Source organism: Falco naumanni, chromosome 7 (assembly GCF_017639655.2).
Source record: "Falco naumanni isolate bFalNau1 chromosome 7, bFalNau1.pat, whole genome shotgun sequence".
Taxonomy (NCBI): Eukaryota; Metazoa; Chordata; class Aves; order Falconiformes; family Falconidae; genus Falco; species Falco naumanni.
The window spans coordinates 38,211,362-38,232,056 of NC_054060.1; the positions used below are offsets into that span (position 1 = coordinate 38,211,362).

At 42.4% G+C, this 20,695-nt stretch overlaps 1 protein-coding gene across 12 annotated transcripts in view; it reads right to left on the reverse strand.

The window, feature by feature from the left end:
* The window catches only part of EML1 (EMAP like 1), a 130,592-nt gene that overhangs the window by 98,660 nt on the left and 11,237 nt on the right, over nucleotides 1-20,695 (reverse strand). For 6 of the 12 annotated variants that reach the window (XM_040599791.1, XM_040599785.1, XM_040599788.1 and 3 more), the window contains exon 1: nucleotides 8,511-8,725. The exons of 1 other annotated variant lie outside the window; for it this stretch is intronic. In XM_040599791.1, the coding sequence (XP_040455725.1) occupies nucleotides 8,511-8,637 (127 nt within the window). In that variant the 5' untranslated portion in view covers nucleotides 8,638-8,725. Of the gene's footprint in view, nucleotides 1-3,818; nucleotides 3,895-8,510; nucleotides 8,726-20,695 lie in introns of those variants that run through there. 5 more of the 12 variants (XM_040599796.1, XM_040599794.1, XM_040599789.1 and 2 more) reach the window with 2 other exon arrangements.

The following is a 20,695-nucleotide window of genomic DNA, read 5'->3' on the forward strand; positions in this document are numbered from 1 at the left end:
GGGAGGTGTTCAGGAACACAGATATGGTCCAAAATCTTTTTAAGTTTAAGGAGTTTGACAGAAGTGAGAGGGGCACACAAATGCCAGCAAGCAAAACATACTTTACTATTGCAATTCAATTAATTTACCTGCTCTGTGAGAATTCAGGTGTGGAGTCACTGCCTGCTCGCACAGCCAGACCTACTCAGAAGATGTAGGATCAGACCAAAGGGGATGTTTTTGTGGGAGGACTTTTACATCAGAAAGGTGACAATATCAACTCTGTGTCGGAAAGGAACTATGGTTTTCTTAAAAAAAAAAAAAAAAAAAAAAAAAAAAAGCACTACTTAGTTCATACCGCCTGATTGATGAAAGGCAAACTCAAGCAGAGGTCCAGTCTGGTAGGCAATTTGGTTTCAGTAAAAACCTGAAGTTATTCAGCTGCGCCTTCCTCACAGACAGTCACTATGGCAATGGGAAAATATTGTGAGGTATAGGAATTATGGGAATATGACTCAGAGAGTACAGAAAAAGGAACGTTCAAAAACATAATTCCCAGTAGGCACAGAGTACGCTTTTTAAAAATACATACAAATGGAGGATAATAATCTGGTACTGCTTTGCACTGCTGTATTTATTGGGGAACACGGTTAATAAATATGGAGCCACAGTGCTGCATGTTTTCAGCCCCTCTATTATCAGGGGGAAACAGAAGCTGGCGGCGAAGGAAACGGTGGCACTCTGCTCTGCTCCTTCCAGCCCCGCACCTTTCCCCACAGGACCGCCGTACGGCTGGAACTGCTTTTATCACTAAACGACATGTTTGGACAGGCTCAGTCAAGTCCGTGTGTGACTTCCGTGTCTTTTAAAAGTGGAATGACTTCTCCTGCTTGCAGAGCTGCAGAGGCTGGTGAGAGTCTCCTGTCTCACTGACCCTGGTCCCACCAAACTGGGATTTGCCCAAATACAAAGGAAGTAGCCCAAGGCAAGAGCCACCCCACAGGGAGACATCCCTGCAGAACATCACATGAACAAGGACTACCAGGCTAACCCAGCCCAGTGCTCTGGCTGGCCCAGTAGCAGATGGGCTTCAGCTTGCCAGACAACAGGCATTTGAAAAATAGCTTGTCCTCGGGAGAATTTTCTCCCCAGTTTTGCTCTTTAGTTACTTAGTCCCAGGAAGCATGGATGTAGATATTGATATATATATATATATATAAATTGGTTTTCTCTGTGCTTAAAATAAAATTCTACTTCATGTAGGTAATGATGAATGCATGGCCTGGGTAAGTGGTAGTCGCTCTCCCAATCCTTTATGCTTTTGGCCTCAGTAGCACTCTGATGTAGTTAGTCCCACAGGTCAATTATGGATTGTGTAAAAGCCTTTCTTTTAATCAAATTTATGTTCTGCCCTTTACTTCACTTAATGTCTCTTCATCCTTGAACTCTGTGAAGCGCCAGATTAACTACTTTATAGCATTCCATTTTCCCGTACATCTCTCTCAAGCTTCCCCTTCAATTCACTCAAATCCTTCGATCGTTTCTGCCCTGAAGGAGGTGAGAGCTTCCTTCCTCGTGGGTTTCTGGGACCTGTGGAGTTTGGGGGCTGTCGCCAAGCTTCCCCTCCTGACCTGCAAGCCGCTGCTGCTGCATGAGAAATTCAGTGAGCTGAAGCAGTCCGCTGCGCCCTTTGATCCTGCTCCCCTGAGTTTTACTGTGGGAGGTACAACAGAGCCCTGAGGCATCAACATGATTATACTGTATTCTTTCACGTTAAAAATGCTGGCCACCAGTATTGTTGCTCAGCAACATGAAACTGTGTACCACTGCTGGCTTCATTAAACTTTAAAAATATTTTTCCTTGCCAACTGAAATAAATAATTGACGATGATTTCAGCGTATATTTAGCATGTCCTCTGGAATTCCAGTAAGTAGGTAAAACAGTTTTATATATCTAGAATTACGAAGAAATAGCTAACACTGGCTGTAAAATAAAATGGATAGCTGAAAAATACTTGCACTTGCATAGCAATTTCTAAATCGCTCAAAGGTACTCTATCAAATAAATGTCAAAACTCTGCAATTATTTCTTTACTGAACATGCTGCACATTCTTTTTTGCAAAGATCATTAAATCTTATTGTATAGTTTCCTGCTAGAAAAGACCACAATAACTGATCTTCTAACTTCTTTATTATATATATTTTTGCTAATATAAGCAATTGAACACATTAAGTATGCATAAATAGGGAAGAACAGATTTCAACATATGTGTTTTCTGGTTGAGTGATAGTGCCCAGGGTTGTTAAAAAGGAATGGGTTGTAAAACTCAAGTGTACTTTTTGTCGTCTAACTGATGAATTGTGTATTATTCACTTCTAGCATCGTTCCCAGCTAAAATAAATTGCTGGAGTCCTTATCAACAGATTCTTTTCTATTATCTGCATGAAGTCCCAGTTTTATCTAATTGTTGGCATTACCAGTACGATTTTCTGCAAATATAGAAACATCTGGGTAAATGCAATTGCTACTTTAATCCATGAGAGGCGCATTTAGATGCATATCTGTGAGCAGAATGGAGAGAACCTGAGCTAGGGAGCTTTGGAGATCTCCAATCTAAACGACTGCCAAAATAAACATGAGTGGAGATAGAGGGATTAATCCTGTAATCCTTACTTAAGCAAAATTCCTGCTATCTTCAGCGAGATTCTCACTAGGGAACAGCTGTGGAAATTGGCCTAAATGAAGCAGAAATGGAAAAGGCCAAATTCTGCCCCTGGGTGTGTGCATGTGACTTCTGTAAAACCTGAAGTGTGACACCCTGGGCCTGGGATAATCAGCACATAAATTCCCACAAAGCTCTACGGTACCAAGGCTTTACTCGGTATAAATACCAGGCACATCCATACCCTTGCAGGGAAATGTTCCTATCCAGGCTTCACTAAGCAGCAAGAAGACAAGCGCAAACTAAAACTGACATTCAGGAAAAAAAATGTGCATTTTATTTGAAAATTTCTTCCATTTTAACCAATCCTAGGAGTGTTTGGAGCATTTGCCTTCACTGAACTCAGAGTTATTGCCTCTGTTTTCCAGCTGGGATGGAAAACCAACATGCAAAGTTAAGTGATTTTCCACAGACCACACAGCAAGTGATTAGTATCACGGGGACAAATTAATCTTGGGTGTAAATCCATAAAGATTAATGGAGGTCTAACAGGGATTAATTTGGCCCATCATCTCTAAGGATAGCAAAACCAATTAGGTGATGTCATTAATCTTCTGGTTAGTACAGGACTGTTTCTTAAGCAATACTGAAAGAAAAGCAATAGAACAGGAATGACCAAAGGGTCCACTAAAACGGATGAATTGGCCATTCCTTGGCAGAGGATTCGCAGCAGGAGCCTTAAATAGTGACAGCAGCCCTGATGTGCCCTCAGGCTCCCATCCCAACTGAGACAATCTACGACAATCATTTATTTGAGGATTGGAGCGTGTCAGCCCAGATTTCAGTCACTAATTAGGTTTATGTCTTTTCTTAGGGCAAGACTTCCATGAAACTGATTTGGAGTCAAATATATTTATTACGGCCCTGGGATCTTCAAATATTTGGAAAATATGAAGTAGTTAATGCCCTATAGACAGTAACATTTGAAAGATTCATAAATTTTAAACCTTCCACTTTTGGCCTGACAAAATAGAAATAAGTGTATGAGAAGGAAGTATTGCAAAATCTGTATAACTGACATGTTCTGAGATTTGGAAAAAAATATTTCCTTATTCACTGGTTGGAACAACACAAAATTTCCCATCTTAAGTACTGAAGATGTTCCTGATGCTTACCAAAGGATCAAAACTGGCCCACAGCAGAGAAGGATCTTTCTTCTGTTTGCCTCAGAAATTTTATTTTGAAGAGAAGCTAAATTAGACAGAAAGGTTTTTGTTAAAGGGTAACGACCAGCTATAACAAATGCATACAAAGCAGAGATGAACAGAACAATGAAAACTATGGCTTCCAGACCATGGTTGATGGAATTTATGGAAAAAGAACATTTGTGTCATTGGCAAAGTCTAGTGTGAGAACATTGAATAGGAGATAGTGATTTTGTGCCCAAAAGTTCTGTGCATTACCTAATAGGCCTGGTAAAAATGTTCCACTAGGATTTTGAAAGCAAAACTTGGCAACAGTGAGATCATTAAAACACTACAGCACAGAAGCCCTCATTCAAAATGTAATTAATATGTAGCAGGTTTTTCATTGTTATTAGGAGAAAAATATTCTAGCTGTAATAGGGATCTTCCCATCCATAGTTCTGTCTGAATAAGAGTTTCATGGCTGAGATTTCATAATCAGTGAAATTACTTAAAACTCCTTTCATGGGGATATTCTTGGATAGATTAAAACCTCTTTCCTCATTTTATATAATGTAGGAGTTCAAATGAGGTGACGTGCTCAGGCTGGTAGTATGGCTCCACTCAGGAGGGAAGATGTCATGATGCTCCCTTGTACTGTGGTAGAGAAGCAAAGCTTTGCAGGGCAGGGCTTGGCAGCTCCCTTCCCACCCCAGCCTTCAGAGCACTTTTTAGGAATGTCATGACACACTGACACATCCGTCTGCCAACAAAGGATGCTAAAAAGAGACATGGAGCAAGCACCTAAGAAGAACATGAAAGAAACTTGGATTTTGGCAGGGTGACGAGAACAGAAGATGGAGTGGAATGGAAATTTTTCTGTGTCGATGTCGATAGTATGTCAGCATAAATACACTTAGGAGTCAGTATTTCTAAATACCGATGCTCATAAGCCTAGGAAGTGTGGTGTGGAACATTCTGTCAGCCAAAAATGGTAAATAAAAGTACCCGGGGGTGTTCTGACACGGTATCGTCTACGTTTCAGAAGGGCAATGAAAACAACAGGAAATGTGTTTAAGAAAAAGCTCCCAAATCAGGCCCACAATATATAAAAAGATAAAAGAACATCTGTTTTAATATCTTCCTTTGACAGATGGATCTAAAGAAATATTCTGAGAAATGTTCCAACACAAGGCTCTGTTTCCAGAAGGCCTTTCAGACTAAAATGAAAATGTTTCTGTTTCACTGGCTGTTTCTGACATACATATCCAGTGATTATTAGAGAAAGACATGACTAAAATATACTTTTTTCATAATAAGCTATATGTGTTGAACATTATAAATTCTAGGCAAAAAGAAAATATATAGACATATATGGACATATATGAATAAAGACAGCTGTATTTCAGTAGACTAGCTAGCTTGATACTAGTTTCCCTTTTAAAAAATAGACCAGCTTTATTATTAGTGATTCAGGCAAATGGGCAGTGACCACGTCACCGTTTATCCAGCCTTTCTGATTTGCAAATACACCTGCAGCACGGTGCTACAAGCGCAAGGCTATGTAAAACCAGACCATAAATGTAAAACTGTGCAAGACAAGTAAATGAACCAGTTCATGCTTCCAGCGCTGGTACAACCAGGGTAGGATCTGGGTAGAGGCACCTGACCTCATCTTCTGCAGCTAACGTTTGTTGTAGAAACATACAGCAACCAACGCAGCATCACAGATGCTAGATGCCTGCAAATAAACTTATATTAAAAATGGTATTAGGTGCTCAAGGGGACAGAATCAATACTTTAGTACTGTAGGAACAGCACAGTAAAAATACCCGATGTTCAAATCCAAGTTACTTCGTAAAAAACAACCCCACACAAACAACATACAGCCTGTCTAGTTCATGTATCTTTTTTGCCCTACTTAAAGCCCGTGTGCCAGAAATAATTTATGAGGGAAGATACATGCATATTCATAGTAATTACTGCTTCACAAAGCTGAAAGATCTTGGAGAATAACAGTAAGAAAAGTAGTGATGGCAACTGCTTCTAGGCGCTGTGGAGCGCAGCAAAGCCCAGACTTTGTCCTGTAAACACTGTGTTAGCTGTTTGCTGATCATCTGATTGGTATGGTGACTGCTGATTTCATTGGCAATTGCCTCTGGTTCTGTTTTAAGAACAAAGTAACAGGCATCCCAAAATGCATGTATTTATGGAAAAGCCTTTTTATGTTCTAGTGTGGGTATATTTGATGCTATTCAGAGGTTTACTGGGTTCTTTGTTCCAGACTACAAACACAATAATGGAAACATTTGTTCGTTGGCTTGTGTACACATTTAGTGCTATCTCTTGCGCTTGTAGACACAAATGAAAAAGTTAGCTTACATCACCGGGGATATGTCATCTTAACATCAGAGTAGGAGAACAGATTCCATGTAAGTATGTGAAATTTGTGTGGTCATTTTCACATACCCATTGTACTTCCTATTTATCTCAAATTAGTAGCAAATTAGCTCCTTACCATGTCCTTGCTAAGAAGCAGGAGTTTCATCTGGGGTAGTGGCAGCTTGCCCTCATCAGAGGTACAAGCTCAATCACCTGCTACCTTCCCACAGTGCCCAATGTCCCCCTGAGGGACATAAAAATGTAATTTCTACCAGCCAGCATCCCTTAAAATGTTTTGGAGGTTGATACCAGTCTGAAGCTGATGGTACAGGTCTGCCCCTGTCATCTCCCTAGGGAAGGTACCACCTTGAGCCCCGTTTTGGAGGGAACACAGGTGCAGTGCAGCATGTCCAAGGGGACTAAAAGGGTCCTGCTCACAGAAAACAGAATATAGGTGCCCCAGCAAGTCAAGCTGGACATAATCCCTTTGCTTTGAGCTCACAGCTGTTGAGGGGGTAAACAGGAAGGCAAGACTGACCAAGGTCTGAAGTACATCCCACAGAGTCAGTGTCATGAGCACAGGAGCAGCTGGTTAATCTGATTAAAGGAGATGGAAAAACATCTTGAGGATGGCATGGCTGGGGGGAGAACATCAGTGTGCAGTAAAAGCCGAAGTGCCCAGGTACACACGTGGCTCAGTGTCAATACCAGAACAGGTACATATTCCCTTCCCATGCATGCTGGGCGATGTAGACTCCAACAGTACGATTAAAAGCAGTATCATTTATCCACATCTAGCTATCTTATCTCTTTATTTTGCACAAAGAAGAACCCATGAGGATGGATTCCTCATTCAATCTATTGTAGACTACAGGCAACCCAGGATCTTCTCAAGAATCGTTGTTAGGAGAAATATCTGCTCTTCCACAAACACTGGGAATCAACCTCCCAGCAGATAGTTTGAGACAGCTTCAGAGATCTCACTGTACTTCTGTCTTTGAATAGCTCCTGGATGTCTGACACAGACCTATGCTTGGCTTGTACAGGGAGGAAGTGCCTTGGCTCCTTAATGCATCGCCTCCATCTTCAGTGTACATGAGCCTGTTCCACAAGAGCAAGCATAACATCTTTGTAATGCTCTCTCTGAACAAAGCAGCCAGCTCCAAAAGCATCTTTCTACTTGGGCTGCCTCAGCTGCTCACAGTTAATGAGTCACATGCTATATAATACAGCGATGGGGCTGTCAGAAGGGTTTTTGAACCTATCCTCGCTGTGCAGAGCCCAGGTCTGATACATGCATAACTCAGATAATACCGTTTGCTGCTGTGATGCCAATTTCTGGACTCGGGCAGCTTTGTGGGATTGAGCTCTTTGAAAGGCAGGACTGCTGAGGGCATTGGCAGTGCACAGCGATGCTGACAGCACCTCCCGGGAGTACACCTGCAGACCACAAAGTCCCTGCCATGTGCAAACAGCAATCCCTGTGCCCTGGTATGAGAGGGCTGCTATTTCTGGGGCTGGGCAGAAATGCAACACACTCTTCTCTTTTAAATCTGGTTTTGTTTTGGGGGTATGCTGCCAAGCTGTACAATGCAGGGAGAAAAACAATACAGCTATTTAATCTACGCAGATTAGTCTCTCCGTGAATTCCAGTCCCAGATTTTCTTGCTAGATCTCAGGATGGGGATTACTTTTGTTAGCTAATGAATAACGTAAAAAGATCTACAAGTCTACTCCTTAGGAAAATGAAATATATTTTAAATCAGTTATTCTGATTGCTATATCCTTTTTTGTCCTTACTGACCGAAAGCACAGTTATTTACAATCTCCAACTAGTAACAAATCCTTTCTTATTAAAGTAACTTAAACCATTAATGGCATTATATCTTGCTTTAGATTTGTTGTCCTTTATTTACTGCCACCTGTCTACTTCCCAGACTGTACTGAAGGAAATGGAAAGCTATTTTCTAAACTCACACTAAAACACTCACCATGAACAGGTAACACTTAAAAAGAGACGAGTCTCCAGCACTGAGTCAGAATGCTTTTTCTTGCTGTAGTATGCTATTTAAAAACAGCAGACAATACAGAAACAGATGCTATCTTACAGTATCATATTCAGACCACAGAAAACATCAATGCAGTAACCCTGTCTACTCACTACTTAACACCAAGCCACCACCACACTTAAGGAAAATTAATTACTTTGTAGATGGAATTAAAATCCCAGCTGTTATAAAATATACAGTAAACCTCCTGTCAACAGCAACGCAGAATCAAGTAATGGAAGAAATGAGTGACCTGCACAGAACTCTGGTGCTCCACTGTGGTCTGCCTGGGCTGGTTCCTCAGGGATGGACTTCATATTCCTCAGCGATGCCCCCAGACCAGCTGGTGGGTTATGTCCAGGACTCAAAGGGCTCTGCATGAGAGGCAGCTGGGTGCTTTATCTTCTTTTTATTTATGTGAAGGTTGCAATGGCAGCAGACAGCAATGCATAGACACCAAATTAATTAAGCTGTTTTTAAGCCACAGCATTAAGGTGATGTCATAAGAACCCGCTTAGTAGGCAAGGTCACTGAAAGGGAGAGTACGTGTCCTGCAATAAAAAAATTTGTAGTTTGGAGGGCTTGTGTTGGATGCCTTGTGTGGAGTTGTCAAACCACTTGTTTGTCAAACGTGGCACCACCTGGAGAAATATTTTTCTATCCATTGAAATATCCAACAGCATCTCTCACTTAAACAGGATAAGAGAAGATAAACCTGCTTCAATTGTGAGCAATACTCAGAAATGCATAAATTAGATATATTTGGAAACACACAGAACTGGGAAAATATTTTGGTGCAAGATAACATAGTTCATATAATTTATGCCACACTGAATTTGTGTTTGCATACAAGCGTGCTCAGGTAGGCACATGTCAGGCAATCAGAAATCTGCTCAGTGCACCACTTGCATTGACATGGCATTGTATTGCCATTTTGCATTGGTAGTTTGAATATGTTGTAGAACTGAGCCTGAGGTTTTTTTCCTCTATTTCCTAAGTAACTAGTTTTGTAAAAATCACAACCAGCAACATTAATTTTGATTTTCTTCATAGCTTTCCAGAAAAAAAAAATTAGAGAGACTCTTAACAGAAGAAATAATACAGATGCTGATATATTGCAGGAGCTTAATGATGCTTCATTGTGAAGTATTTCTACTAGGAAATGTGAAGCATCTGAACTGTAGCCATAATCCTCTCATACAGAAGCCTTCTCTACAGCTTGCACAGAGTAAGTGCAAGCCTGTGTCTTCAGCATTAATGGAATCAGCTGAAGTGAGTAATGCTTTGTGTATCCTAAAGCTGTGATCCTGTAAACGTGGTAAAAAGATGGCAGTGTTGGTTTTTCTAAGCAGTCAGTCCCACACGAGGTGAAGTGAGTCAGAGCATTTGAGATGGATGGGCAGCTCTCAGAAAAGAGCTTTTGTTCCTTGTTTCCAGTCTCTAACAGTCACAGTGAAATCGTCTCTACCATCTACCTATTAGCATCAACATCACTGGGGCTGTTTGTGTGAGAAACGCTTACGAATATAAGCAAAGGTCACGCAAGGAGACTCCTAAATCAGGATCGTTTTTTTGTACCAAGCTTAAAATGACCACGCTGATGACCTACGACTGCCTCCCATAACGAAAAGCTAGAGGCATCTAGAGACACAGATGGGGATCAATTTGTGACTGAATGCTTTACAGTAACGACTATTTATCCTTGTCTGCAGTATTCATACAAACAACTGAGGAGAAACGTTTCTATCCACTACATGGCAGTCTCCTACCCTTTCTTTTCCTGATAGCTGTTACTTGTAATTGCAGCAAAAATAATATCCTGAGGGCTTTATGCCGATCTGCTGGATTTGAACATCAGCCTCTCAACTTACAGCCTCTATATCCCCCACCGCCAGACAAGTACACACTGTTTCTGCTATCCAATAAAAGCTTATGAAACAAGCTTAGACTTGTGTAGATTTTACCACCAATTTCATACAAGGAATTGAATGTAAAACCCACTTGGTAATCATGCAAAAGCGGAAGGCGGATAAAATAGCTCTGTTCCACTCTCAATGCCACAGGGCACGTTGTGTCCTGATCTGTGTGTGATACAGCAGCCTGAAGGCAACGAGCTGGACGGGGTCTGAAGCTGGGCAGAGTGTGCCAAAGAGTGAATGCACTCTCTTAAGCATTCCTTCTCTTAGCATCTCAGCATTTCTGAGTGCTCGGAGGTTATACACTAGCTATGCTTCAATGGTGCGGAAAAGCACTTACCATTCAAAGTGAATAGTCATCAAAGTAATAGAGAAAATTGTTAAGTGCTGTCAATGAAGACATCTTTGGTTTTTTATAGATGCATTAATGGAATGCCCTGCCACAAATGGTAAGGGGTTTGCAGCCTGTTACTTCCAAACGGTGAATATAATGATAAAAACAAATATTGTGTTACTTACTGGTTTACATTATTGGGCTAAATTATTGGATTAAATCATGATCCCTAGAGCTGAAGTCAAAGGATTTTGCCCAGAGCAACAATTAGGATATCATAAAACACAATCTCCCTGATCCCTACAGAGGAGCTGAGGGGAAGCATGAGAGCAGGGGGGTGACAGCACGAAGGGTGCCTGAGCACCCCCATTCCCTCCCCACGTGAGGGCGTATGTTGGGAGGATGATTTGCTTCTGCATGGACATGCACAGATGCACAAATGCATAGATGTATATCTGTGGCCCCTGCTGCACAGCTAAGCTAAGGGCACTTTGAGCCCTGCCCATCCATACAAAGAATCCCAGAATTGCTCTGTATGGATTTTTAGTGGCTCCTGTGTAGCACTTCACAGTTTTCTTGAGGTAAAAGGCAAAAGAAACATAGGAACTGCTGCTAAAAATAGTCACTTATGCCCTCGATGATTCATTTGTTGGTGGGGAGTACCCATAAGTGCCTCTATCTAAGCAGTCTGTTCTCTGGCTCAGTATCTCCCATGCCAGCTTGTATATGCCTCTCCAGTCTTGCTCAGTCTGTTCTCCTACGGGTTATATCTTCTTTAGCTAAATATATTAGGACAGTCTATTTATCTCCTTCCATGGCAGCAAGACTCAGGCATAACTTCCTCCTGCTCTAGGAATTTCATAAATAAATCACTGTCTATTATTTTTCCAAAAGCATATCACATTAAAAAAAAAAAAAAAAACACACACACACAAAAAAAAAAAACCAAAAAAAAAAACCAAACAAAAATCCATCATACAAAACCAAGGAATCGTCCCTTTCTCAGGTTAGCTCAGGTTAGATATGTTGGAACAATAACAGAAACAGGAATATGCTGTTAAACTTCAGTGGCAGAGCTCTTTGCATTGCCCTGATTTATGCAAGTAATAAATAATTGTGCTGAATGACTTCTTGAGGTACAGCTAAAGAAGACTGTGTGAGAAGGAAAGCTTCATGTGATTTAACTCCCCATCCCCCAAACATGCACACTCAGGGTGATGACCAGGATTTAAATCACAGTCCTGTAAATTGCTGTGAATTGGGAGAAAATGAAATTGGACCCTTTGGTGACATCCTTGCAGTGCAAGTGATTGTTTATGAATGTATAACTGAGCTTATTGATAGGCATTTGAACCTGAAACGAGCTCTGTTTGGAGCTGTTGGATTTTTTATTGCCTGTTACAATATCACTAGATTTCTGGAACTACTCTGTTTTTTCTAAGCAAGCTCTACCCACCACTAACAAGCCCTAGGAAGGATAAAGAAAGAAGATGCTTCTTCAAGTGCACTGCAGGCTTCTTTATGTCTACTCCAATGCAAAGGACAGGTAAACCAGAGAGGGTTTAGCTGAGAGAGCAGGGCAATGAGTGTATATTGGTGTTACTGACATAAGTCCCAAACATAGAGAAGCCAAAACCTGTTTTTCCTCCAGAGCATCCCTTCAGCTGCACATGGCTGAGTCCAGCCTTTACCAGGACTGAAACCATCACTCGCTACTCAGTGTGCTCATGAACACCAGCTCCAGGGGGGACAAATCTGGGATGCTGTGCTTAATGGTTCTTTCCTTCCTTTTTCTTTCTTTTTTTTTTTTTTTTTTTTTTTTTCCTATGGGGATCTCATGTTTGACGTCTTTTATCTTTTGAAGTGGGGACTTACTGGTAACTAATAAAATATAGCTGGTTTTAATTTCTGCTGCTAAGGGTCATTTTGTAAAGTATTTAAGTGACAGTAGGATAACTGGGGAATAATAAATAAATCCTTTGGGTGGTAATACTTAGTTACTGAATATTTAGTCTCCCCAGTTTAGACAAGCCACATAACCAGATTGTAATGATTATCTTTTTTTTTTTTTGGTAACAAGATGATATTTTCTTGATACATTCACTGATATTATTTGGCAGTCAGCTTTTTTATTTTTGTTTGTAGACACAATCTGTCTTTGTTAGGAAATGTCGTCACCACTGATGAGAGTAGTGATTTCTTTAGGCAGTCTGCACATAATACTACGTGTCTTTATTGAAGCACAAGAGATACCAGCATATTTGTCTTCTCATTTGCAAAAGTTTCCCCAAATACTTTCTTTTCCAACAGCACAATCATGATGCATACTGCACATGCTTGGACTACACATAACATGTTAGCAAGGCAACATCAGCAGACTCGGGATTTATCCCTGTTGTCCCTCAAGAGCCAGGCATGCATAGTTCCACACTGGAAGAGGAAAGCTGCTGGCTCGCAGCAGCCAAGGAGCACAGCAAGACTCGTGCTGTGGCTCCCTCTGAATGAGTAAGCAGCTGAAAATAATACCGCTTACATTTTCTTTGGCAATGGGGTTTAGAGACAATATTTATCCTCCTTTTCAAATTTTCTGTGAACCAACCAGTGCAAGATCACGGCTAACATAACCAGAATACAGACTCAAGTTTGTACTGTTGTAGCTGGCTTCATCTCCGGCAGACCAGCTTTGAAATACGAATAAATTCATCCATGAGATACTCTATCTTCTGCGTAGCAGTGGATTTTGCAGATAGAGTTTCTCTTTGTATATAATCTGACCCTCTTTTGGTCCCACTCTTAATGCTCCTCACTATTGTCCAAGGCATTAATTTCTAGACTGTGTCCTAAATCCATTCCTGGAAAGGCAACGGGACTAGGCAACGATATTTTTCAGTTTAACCAGTACATGCCATCAAGTTTACATTCATGCAAGACACAACAGGGAAAAGATACACTTGTCAATTGATGCAAACATTAAAAAAGAAAATAAATAGATGAGAACCTGAGATTTTAGGAACCTAAGATCAGTCCTAACAGTCAATCCAAGCTGAGCTCCCTGAAATCAATGAAAAGGTTTGAATGAGGAATGAGACAGACTCAGGGCAAATATTTGCAGATGGGACTGCAAAATACCTTCAGGTACTTTACAGCTGATAATTTCTGCTTGTAGCAATGGCACTTAGCACTATTCAATGGCCTTCAGGGGTTCATGCTTATTCATTAATGATCACTTGGAGTACACCTGCAAGAAATAATCTGGGTTTGATTTCCAGGTGGTGGAGTGGCAGCCAGTCCCACTGGAGGGCGTTAGGAGGAAAGGGCATCAGATGGGAAGAGAAACAGATCCAAGCAACTCCAATAGAAAAGAACAGAACTAGAAAGTGTCTGTGATTCGGGCTGCAGAATGCATCTCCTTTAAACATGGACCTTCATTGCCCGAGTCCCCAAAATTAGCTCTCTAAATTCTGATCTTTGAACCTCATGTGATAGTGTCAAAGTTTACAGCAAATGAAAAATCATTTTTCAGATTGCTGCTCTACGTGTCTGGCACTTTTGCAGTAAGTTCTTTGCAAATAAAGAAGATCACTACTGGATGCATTTTTATATGATTGTTAAGTGAATAAGTGAGCTTCATGGGCACCTTTGTTTCCTCCCTTTCCATGAAAAAGAAAAAAATTCTAATAGCCTTGTAAAAGTTGGACTTTTTTTCCAGCTGTCATCAAACACAGGCAGTGCAGGCGAGCAGGCCGGCAGAGAGAGCATTAACATCTAACACCACAGACAAGCCAAGTAGGGCTGGGGCTTGGCAGGAGACCAGCAGTCCTTCCCCTGCGCAGCCGGACGGCACTGCTAGGGAAAAGGTTGAGGTCTGTCATGGAGGGTCTGGTACTGATTTCTACACTGCTTCCTAAATGCTCCTCCACACCGCCTGTTCACAACGTGGCAGCCCAGTTTTTTAGGGCACCCTCTGCTAGAGGATTTGAATCCTCTCAAGGAGCTGTAGGACAAGCACCAGCACTTATCTGCTCAGCAGTGTCAGCACTCAGGCATTTGTGCGTGCACACAGAAGCAGCAAGTTGGGCTGAAAAGTCTGAACTGGCACTTATATTGAACCTCCAGTGCTTACAATAGGTTACCAAATCTTTGCTCCTTCTTGGGAACCTGAGCTTTCTGTGGCCTTGAAGTGGCTTAGCAGCCTGTGATTCACTCATGAACCGTGAAAGACCTCAGAGGCTAAATTCCAGCCACCCTGTGAGATCCAGACTGGGACATGGGCCAGCTGGGCCACCCTTCGCCACTGACTGGAGCAGGGTCTAAGTATCTCTAAAAATGGGCCTCTGTCTTTATTCAGGGAAAGCTCCCTTTCATTTCACATATTTTATATCTGACTAAGGGCTCAAAAAACCCAAAACAAAACCAAAATAAGGATCGGATTCATTAGCTATTAATACTATTCATTACTGGTATTTCTACAGTAGCGTTTGCATGCATGAAACTTCAGTACAAATGAAAATACATCCCTCCTTCACATAGCTTACGAGTTCATTTATATGCAATGTAGCTTGTCAAGAGACAGCAAACAAAAGACCTGGGAGGAAGAGGATTTACTCTGAATAAGCCGATAGCTACAAATGATTCTGAATCATATTGGAATTAAGTGACTTAGTGCCACTAATGCCACTGGCTCTGCTGCTAGCCTTGACACTGCTGAGGGACTTAATCTAAGAGGTTCTTTTGATTTCTCAGAGGCTCCTAATGGTTAATTTTCTATTCCTTTTCCTTTTTTTATTTCTCCTTCTTTAGGACTTGTCAGACAGAAAGGCTTATGTGTGAAAGGATCTAACCTAGTCTATGCTTAGGTTATGACAGGCAGGAGATGGAGAAACAAAAGAGGAGCAGGACAGAAAAAATATCTCGCAGTTTGGCTGAGCCACTAATATTTGCTAATTGCAATAAATATGATACAGCACAGAAGCTCCTAATGAGCTTACATAAAGCATTTTAATGGGACACTGTCAGGTTAAACATTGTGTTTAAAAATACAGATGTCCTTAATAATTCCAGATTAAAATAGACTGAAGTTTGAATACCCAATTAAATTTTCCCTCTTTGTATCAGAGTCTGAACTGTATTTCATGCAGCTCAGCCACCAAAAACAGATGGGGCTTTATTCTGCTGCTTTCAGGCCAGAGCACACCTACATCCTAAGAGAGAGTGCAGTGCACGGATGTGCCAGGCAGCGCTGGGAGCACAGCTGCAGAGAGATGCAGAGGCACTGTGTTATGTCCTGGCTCACCAGGCTGCCCAGGCAGCTCTTGGTAACTTTGGCCCAGCCTCGGTCTCCTGGGACACCAGTTCTGGGGCTTGCATGAGTGTTTCCCCCTAAGGACAGCAGCTCTGGGACTTGCATGAGGGTTTCCCCTGCCAAAGGATGGCATCTCTGGGGCTTGCGTGAGAGTTTTCCCCCCAGCATGGCAGCTCTGGGAATGGCACGAGGGTTTTCTCCAGGACAGCAGCTCCAGGGCTTGCAGGAGGGCTTTCCCTGGGCATTGCTCTACGCAATGGGGCCATTGCAGCTCCACCAGGGCCAGCCCAAGGGTCCTCACACAGCACTGGGTCGCACCATGCAGTTTCATTTTCTTGTTTTAGTGCATGACTTAAATGTTTCCATGTTTAGATTACCAGGCCTTTCGGAGCAGAATTTAAATCCAGAGCAGTGACTATACTGAGTTTAACTGAAACTGAAGGAAAGAGCCTGTGGAAACTTCTTCACAAAGAAGTTTTGTAAATAGTGATTTGATACTATGGTGATGGGTCCTTAGAACTGCCGACAACATTTTTCTTTCTACTTAATCCTTCAGTTTTCTTCCAAACAGACCGTAGTCCTGTCCTACATGGCTGTGTTGATTGTGTGGTTTTATGCATTAAACTAGTGCCAAGGAAATCATACTTGGAGAAGAGCGATGCAGGATCTATTTCCCAGCCAAGCCTCTTGTAGAAAGTGTGGGAGGGGGCCAAATGCATTTCCCTGCCTTGGTATCTCCAAGGGCCTCTGGATGTATGCATTTACCCTGGGTTTTGGTAAACCACAAAGGATGGGCCAAATCTGAGATGGGTGTGATGGGTCCTGTCCAAACAAGAAAATACGTCCACAGACTGAAGAGCTTGAGCATGTTGCCATGTGGAAGCAACACCAAGGACATGCCTGAGGTCATCACCTGCTGCTGAAGCCACCCTTGGCGCTGGCCCTGCAGCCCACCCTCCCACAAGAGTGAGCTCTAGGGTGGCACCACTGCTGCCTGCTGTAAGAGGAGCTGGATCGTGCTGGCAGCCTGAGTTGGCCTGTGGATTACAGGGTGTCTGACCCCAAAAGCCCCTGGGCTTCAGGACAGGATCACCACGAGTTGATTCCGGTACATGTAGCCTCTCTCTAGCATTTGAAACACCCAAGTATATTCATGCTTACCAGAAAGACACTGCAGGAAATTTAGCAAGCTTCTGCCTTTGCTGTCTAGCAAATTCTCCTCTCCCAGTTGGAAAGATCTTCTGCTTCTTTTATACTGAAGAAGCAGAGAAAATCAATGCTTCCAAATAACCCACAATCTGGATGACTTCAACAGAAGCAAGAACAAGCACTTAGAATGTGATAGAAGGATTACTGTCGCCACATAGCATAATCTGGGGGAGCACAAGCCCGATGCTTTGGAAGCTTTTTAAACGTCTCAGACTACTTCAGGGAATCTGCAACACAAGCTGAAATGTTTGAAAATGTATTTTTCCTAAGCCATGCACTTCCCAAATGAGTAGGGACAAATTCGGGCCTGGAACAAGTCCAGTGCACATGATGAACTACTACTAGGGAAGAGCAGAGGCAATTGTTTTGTGTTACTCCCTCCCTCCCAGAAGGATGCAATATCTTTTAAATTCAATGGGAGGGAGGAAAAAAAAAAAGTCTATGCAATATAAGGAAAAAAGTTTGTTTCGATTTCCTCACCCTCCAAGCCTGCTGGGCACAAGACTGTGTTCGCTATATCCCACAGTCTCCTGGTCCAGCCGATTGAGCAATTGATTGTATTCTGTTTACTTCTTTTTCCAATCTCTTCCATAAGCCAAAGATAAAGCCAGTACAGCTCCAGATGTACTTTTGAACCCATGTTTATATGGGGTGGAAATAAATCTTAATGAGATTGCCCAGCCCTATTACCTTAAGTAGTATACCTCGAATGAACCCTGCTAAAGGCTGTAATTCCCTCCTGAGATTTCAGTGACATGGGCAGGTGGCTCATATTTCATGATTGTGGTTCAGGTCATCATTGGATACTTGGTAGAATTCCACCTTTATTGTGTAAGAATTGGAGAAACCCGCCTTTATTAAAGATGTGAAAACAGTAGAAGATGCTTTCCTCTAATGAGGGCAAAGAAATTTCTCCTAATCTTCACTCCAAGTAGAAAATTACTTTTGCATTTCTACTTCATGAGTATTCAGATGCAAAAACTTTACTCCCATTAATTCTTGTGACTGATATTTTGATGCTTCCTATTCCATCTCTGGATAAAATCAAGGTACTTTTCCAGGGCTTGCTGCTGGGCAGAGCAAGGAAGGCAGCAGCAGATGGGCAGGACTGGAAGAACTGTGAAAGGGCCAGAGAGGTCACAGACTGGGTGTCTCTGGGGGGCACTGTACTACGGCAGAGACATCACTTGTTTAGGGTCTCTTGAGAACCACATACACAGCTGAAGAGAGACAACCTTTAAGAAGCACTTGCCTAAAGCAATACGTAAGAAAGAAAGGGTAGTCCTAAGTCTTTGGAAACCTGCAGCAGCATCCTTCAGGGCACAGGGCATATGCCCTTCACATGAAGGGCGTGTGGAGCTCTAGTAGTTAGCAAGGAGGGATAAGTCTTCCTAGCTCAGACCCACTTGGCTATGCGGTAGATGAGATTTTTAGATCACATTGTGCCCACATCAGGCAATGGGTAACCCACAAAATGAAAGTCCAGATGAGAAATCTGTCCTCCTTGTCTAAATTTGGCACAAGGCCTTGAAAACAGAGAGGAGGCAGCCAAGCATCATCAGTAGCCAGAGAATGTAAACAAGAACTGAGTTCTGCTAAGTGTCTTTTGAGAAATAATGGAAGCAGAAACGGGGATCTAATAACTTTTTACTTAACTAAAATTGACCTCCAGCTCCAGGCAGAAACCAAGGGCTGTCTCTGACCATAGACCAAGTTCAGTGGCGAATTAGCATTCCTGCTGATTTTTCACCCCTTTTGTAGATGTTTGATACTGGGTCAACACACAGAAATTCAAACACACGGGCTCATCAGATGCTATTAACTGCTGAAAGGAGAGGTCTGGGACTCATTGCAAGTAATGAGTGATGTTGCACAGAGGAGCAACACCAGCCCTGAAGAACACTGTACCAGAGGTGCCTGCCCAGCTGCATCGCTTCTTGGTGTTCTCCAGGCAGCCAACTTGTAAACAGGCTGGCCTGCAGCAAGGCAGCACATCCAGTAGTGGAAAGTAAATTTGATCCCGTGTGCTGGCTCCTTACTCCAGACAACTCCATTTGAGTTTGTTCCCGAGAACGCAGGCACTCTGAGTGGCAGAGACACAGCTGTTTGAGCGGGCTCAGGGCCGTGCTGCGATAGACTCATGCTACAGCCTTGTCTCGCTCTTCACGTCAAATCAGTAAAGTGTCCAGTTGCTTCCAGTTCTCCTCTGTCCCTGAAGGCAGCTAAATTAACGAGGCAGATTGTCAATTGAGCAATCACCTTGGAACAAGGAAATCTTTAAAGATTTGGCACCATTATCTAGGATAACCCAGCTGCTGAACTTCATTAGAAGAAAACAAATGCTAAACATGCACTCAACTTTGAGGCATATTTCTGTGGGAGAGAGTAAAACCAATTTAGGAAAACAGAGTAATTTCTAAGCCTGAATCTCCCCCTTGGACAAAACAGAGACATTAATCTCCTGGCTACCATCGTGTCTCATAGTCCTAGAGTAGTGAGTTTTCTCATGCACCTTGGGGTGCTCCTCTGTCTCCTCTCCCCTGCACGGACAACTGACCTTGGCAGTGAGGGGCATGGCACAGGACCACAGGTGCCACTCCAGGAACTGGCTCTGTCCTCCTGAGGTCTTGATGGCAGCATGAAGCAAGGAGATGCTCACACTCAGGCTCTGATGGTCCTTCTGCATCCCCAGAGCCCACAAGGGTGCTGAAGCCTCGCTGGCCTTGGTTACATTTTGATTGATCTGAGGAGTGAGGCTTCTACAGTAGGGAGGGGACACTCATCATGCCTTGACAAATATGTCTCATCCAGTCACTTTTCAATGGTAGTTTCCTTCCAGTGTAGTGGGAGAAGAGTGAAGAGCTGTCTTCTTACTCCCCTTGCTTTACAGGACATCAGAGTAGGCAGGGCGACGGGCAGGGAGTAGGTAAAGGACAGCAAAAAGACTCTTCAGCTACTTTATGTGCAGGGAGGCTCCCCAAAGATCTGAAGAAACCAAATAGTTGTAGGAGAGGAGTTTGCTGAGAAAACAAACACTCCTCCTGTTAAAAATTGTGAGCAGATTGAATGCTTTCCCTGGAGTTTTCCAATTTTCTCATTCAATGACTCAAAATGAAAACACACAAAAATGTGGTTGATGTTTAAAAATACAGCTTTTGTTAAAGAAATATTATTCTCCAGCCTACACATGTGAACACTGTGTGCCTCAGCCTGCCATATCTGTTCCAGACACTGCATGTTCTCTTGCACTTTCCCACATGATGCTTCTCCCTATGCCTTAGATGTTTAAATACCTGACCAAAATGTCTTTGGAAAAAAATCTTCAGTCTCCAATGGCATAGGACTCCCCATATGTTGCTGACTGGGTGAAAACAGATCACGCATAGACATCTTGACAACCACCAAAAACTCATGACCCAAGAAACCTGGCTTTAGAAAAAAAATTAAAACAAATCTTATGAGGCTCATGATAAACATCAAAGAGCTGGCAGCACTAAGACAAATCAAACAGTTTAGGTGAAATTTCCCAGAGAAACTGCTTGCATTGCATCAATGCACTGTCTGTTTTTGAACGGTTATGCCTGAATATACTATTTGGAACTTATGGTAGATGCAGGAAAGAATAGTTTCCTTCTCAAAATCCTTTCCACGTGCAGCCCATATGCCTGCAGCACAAA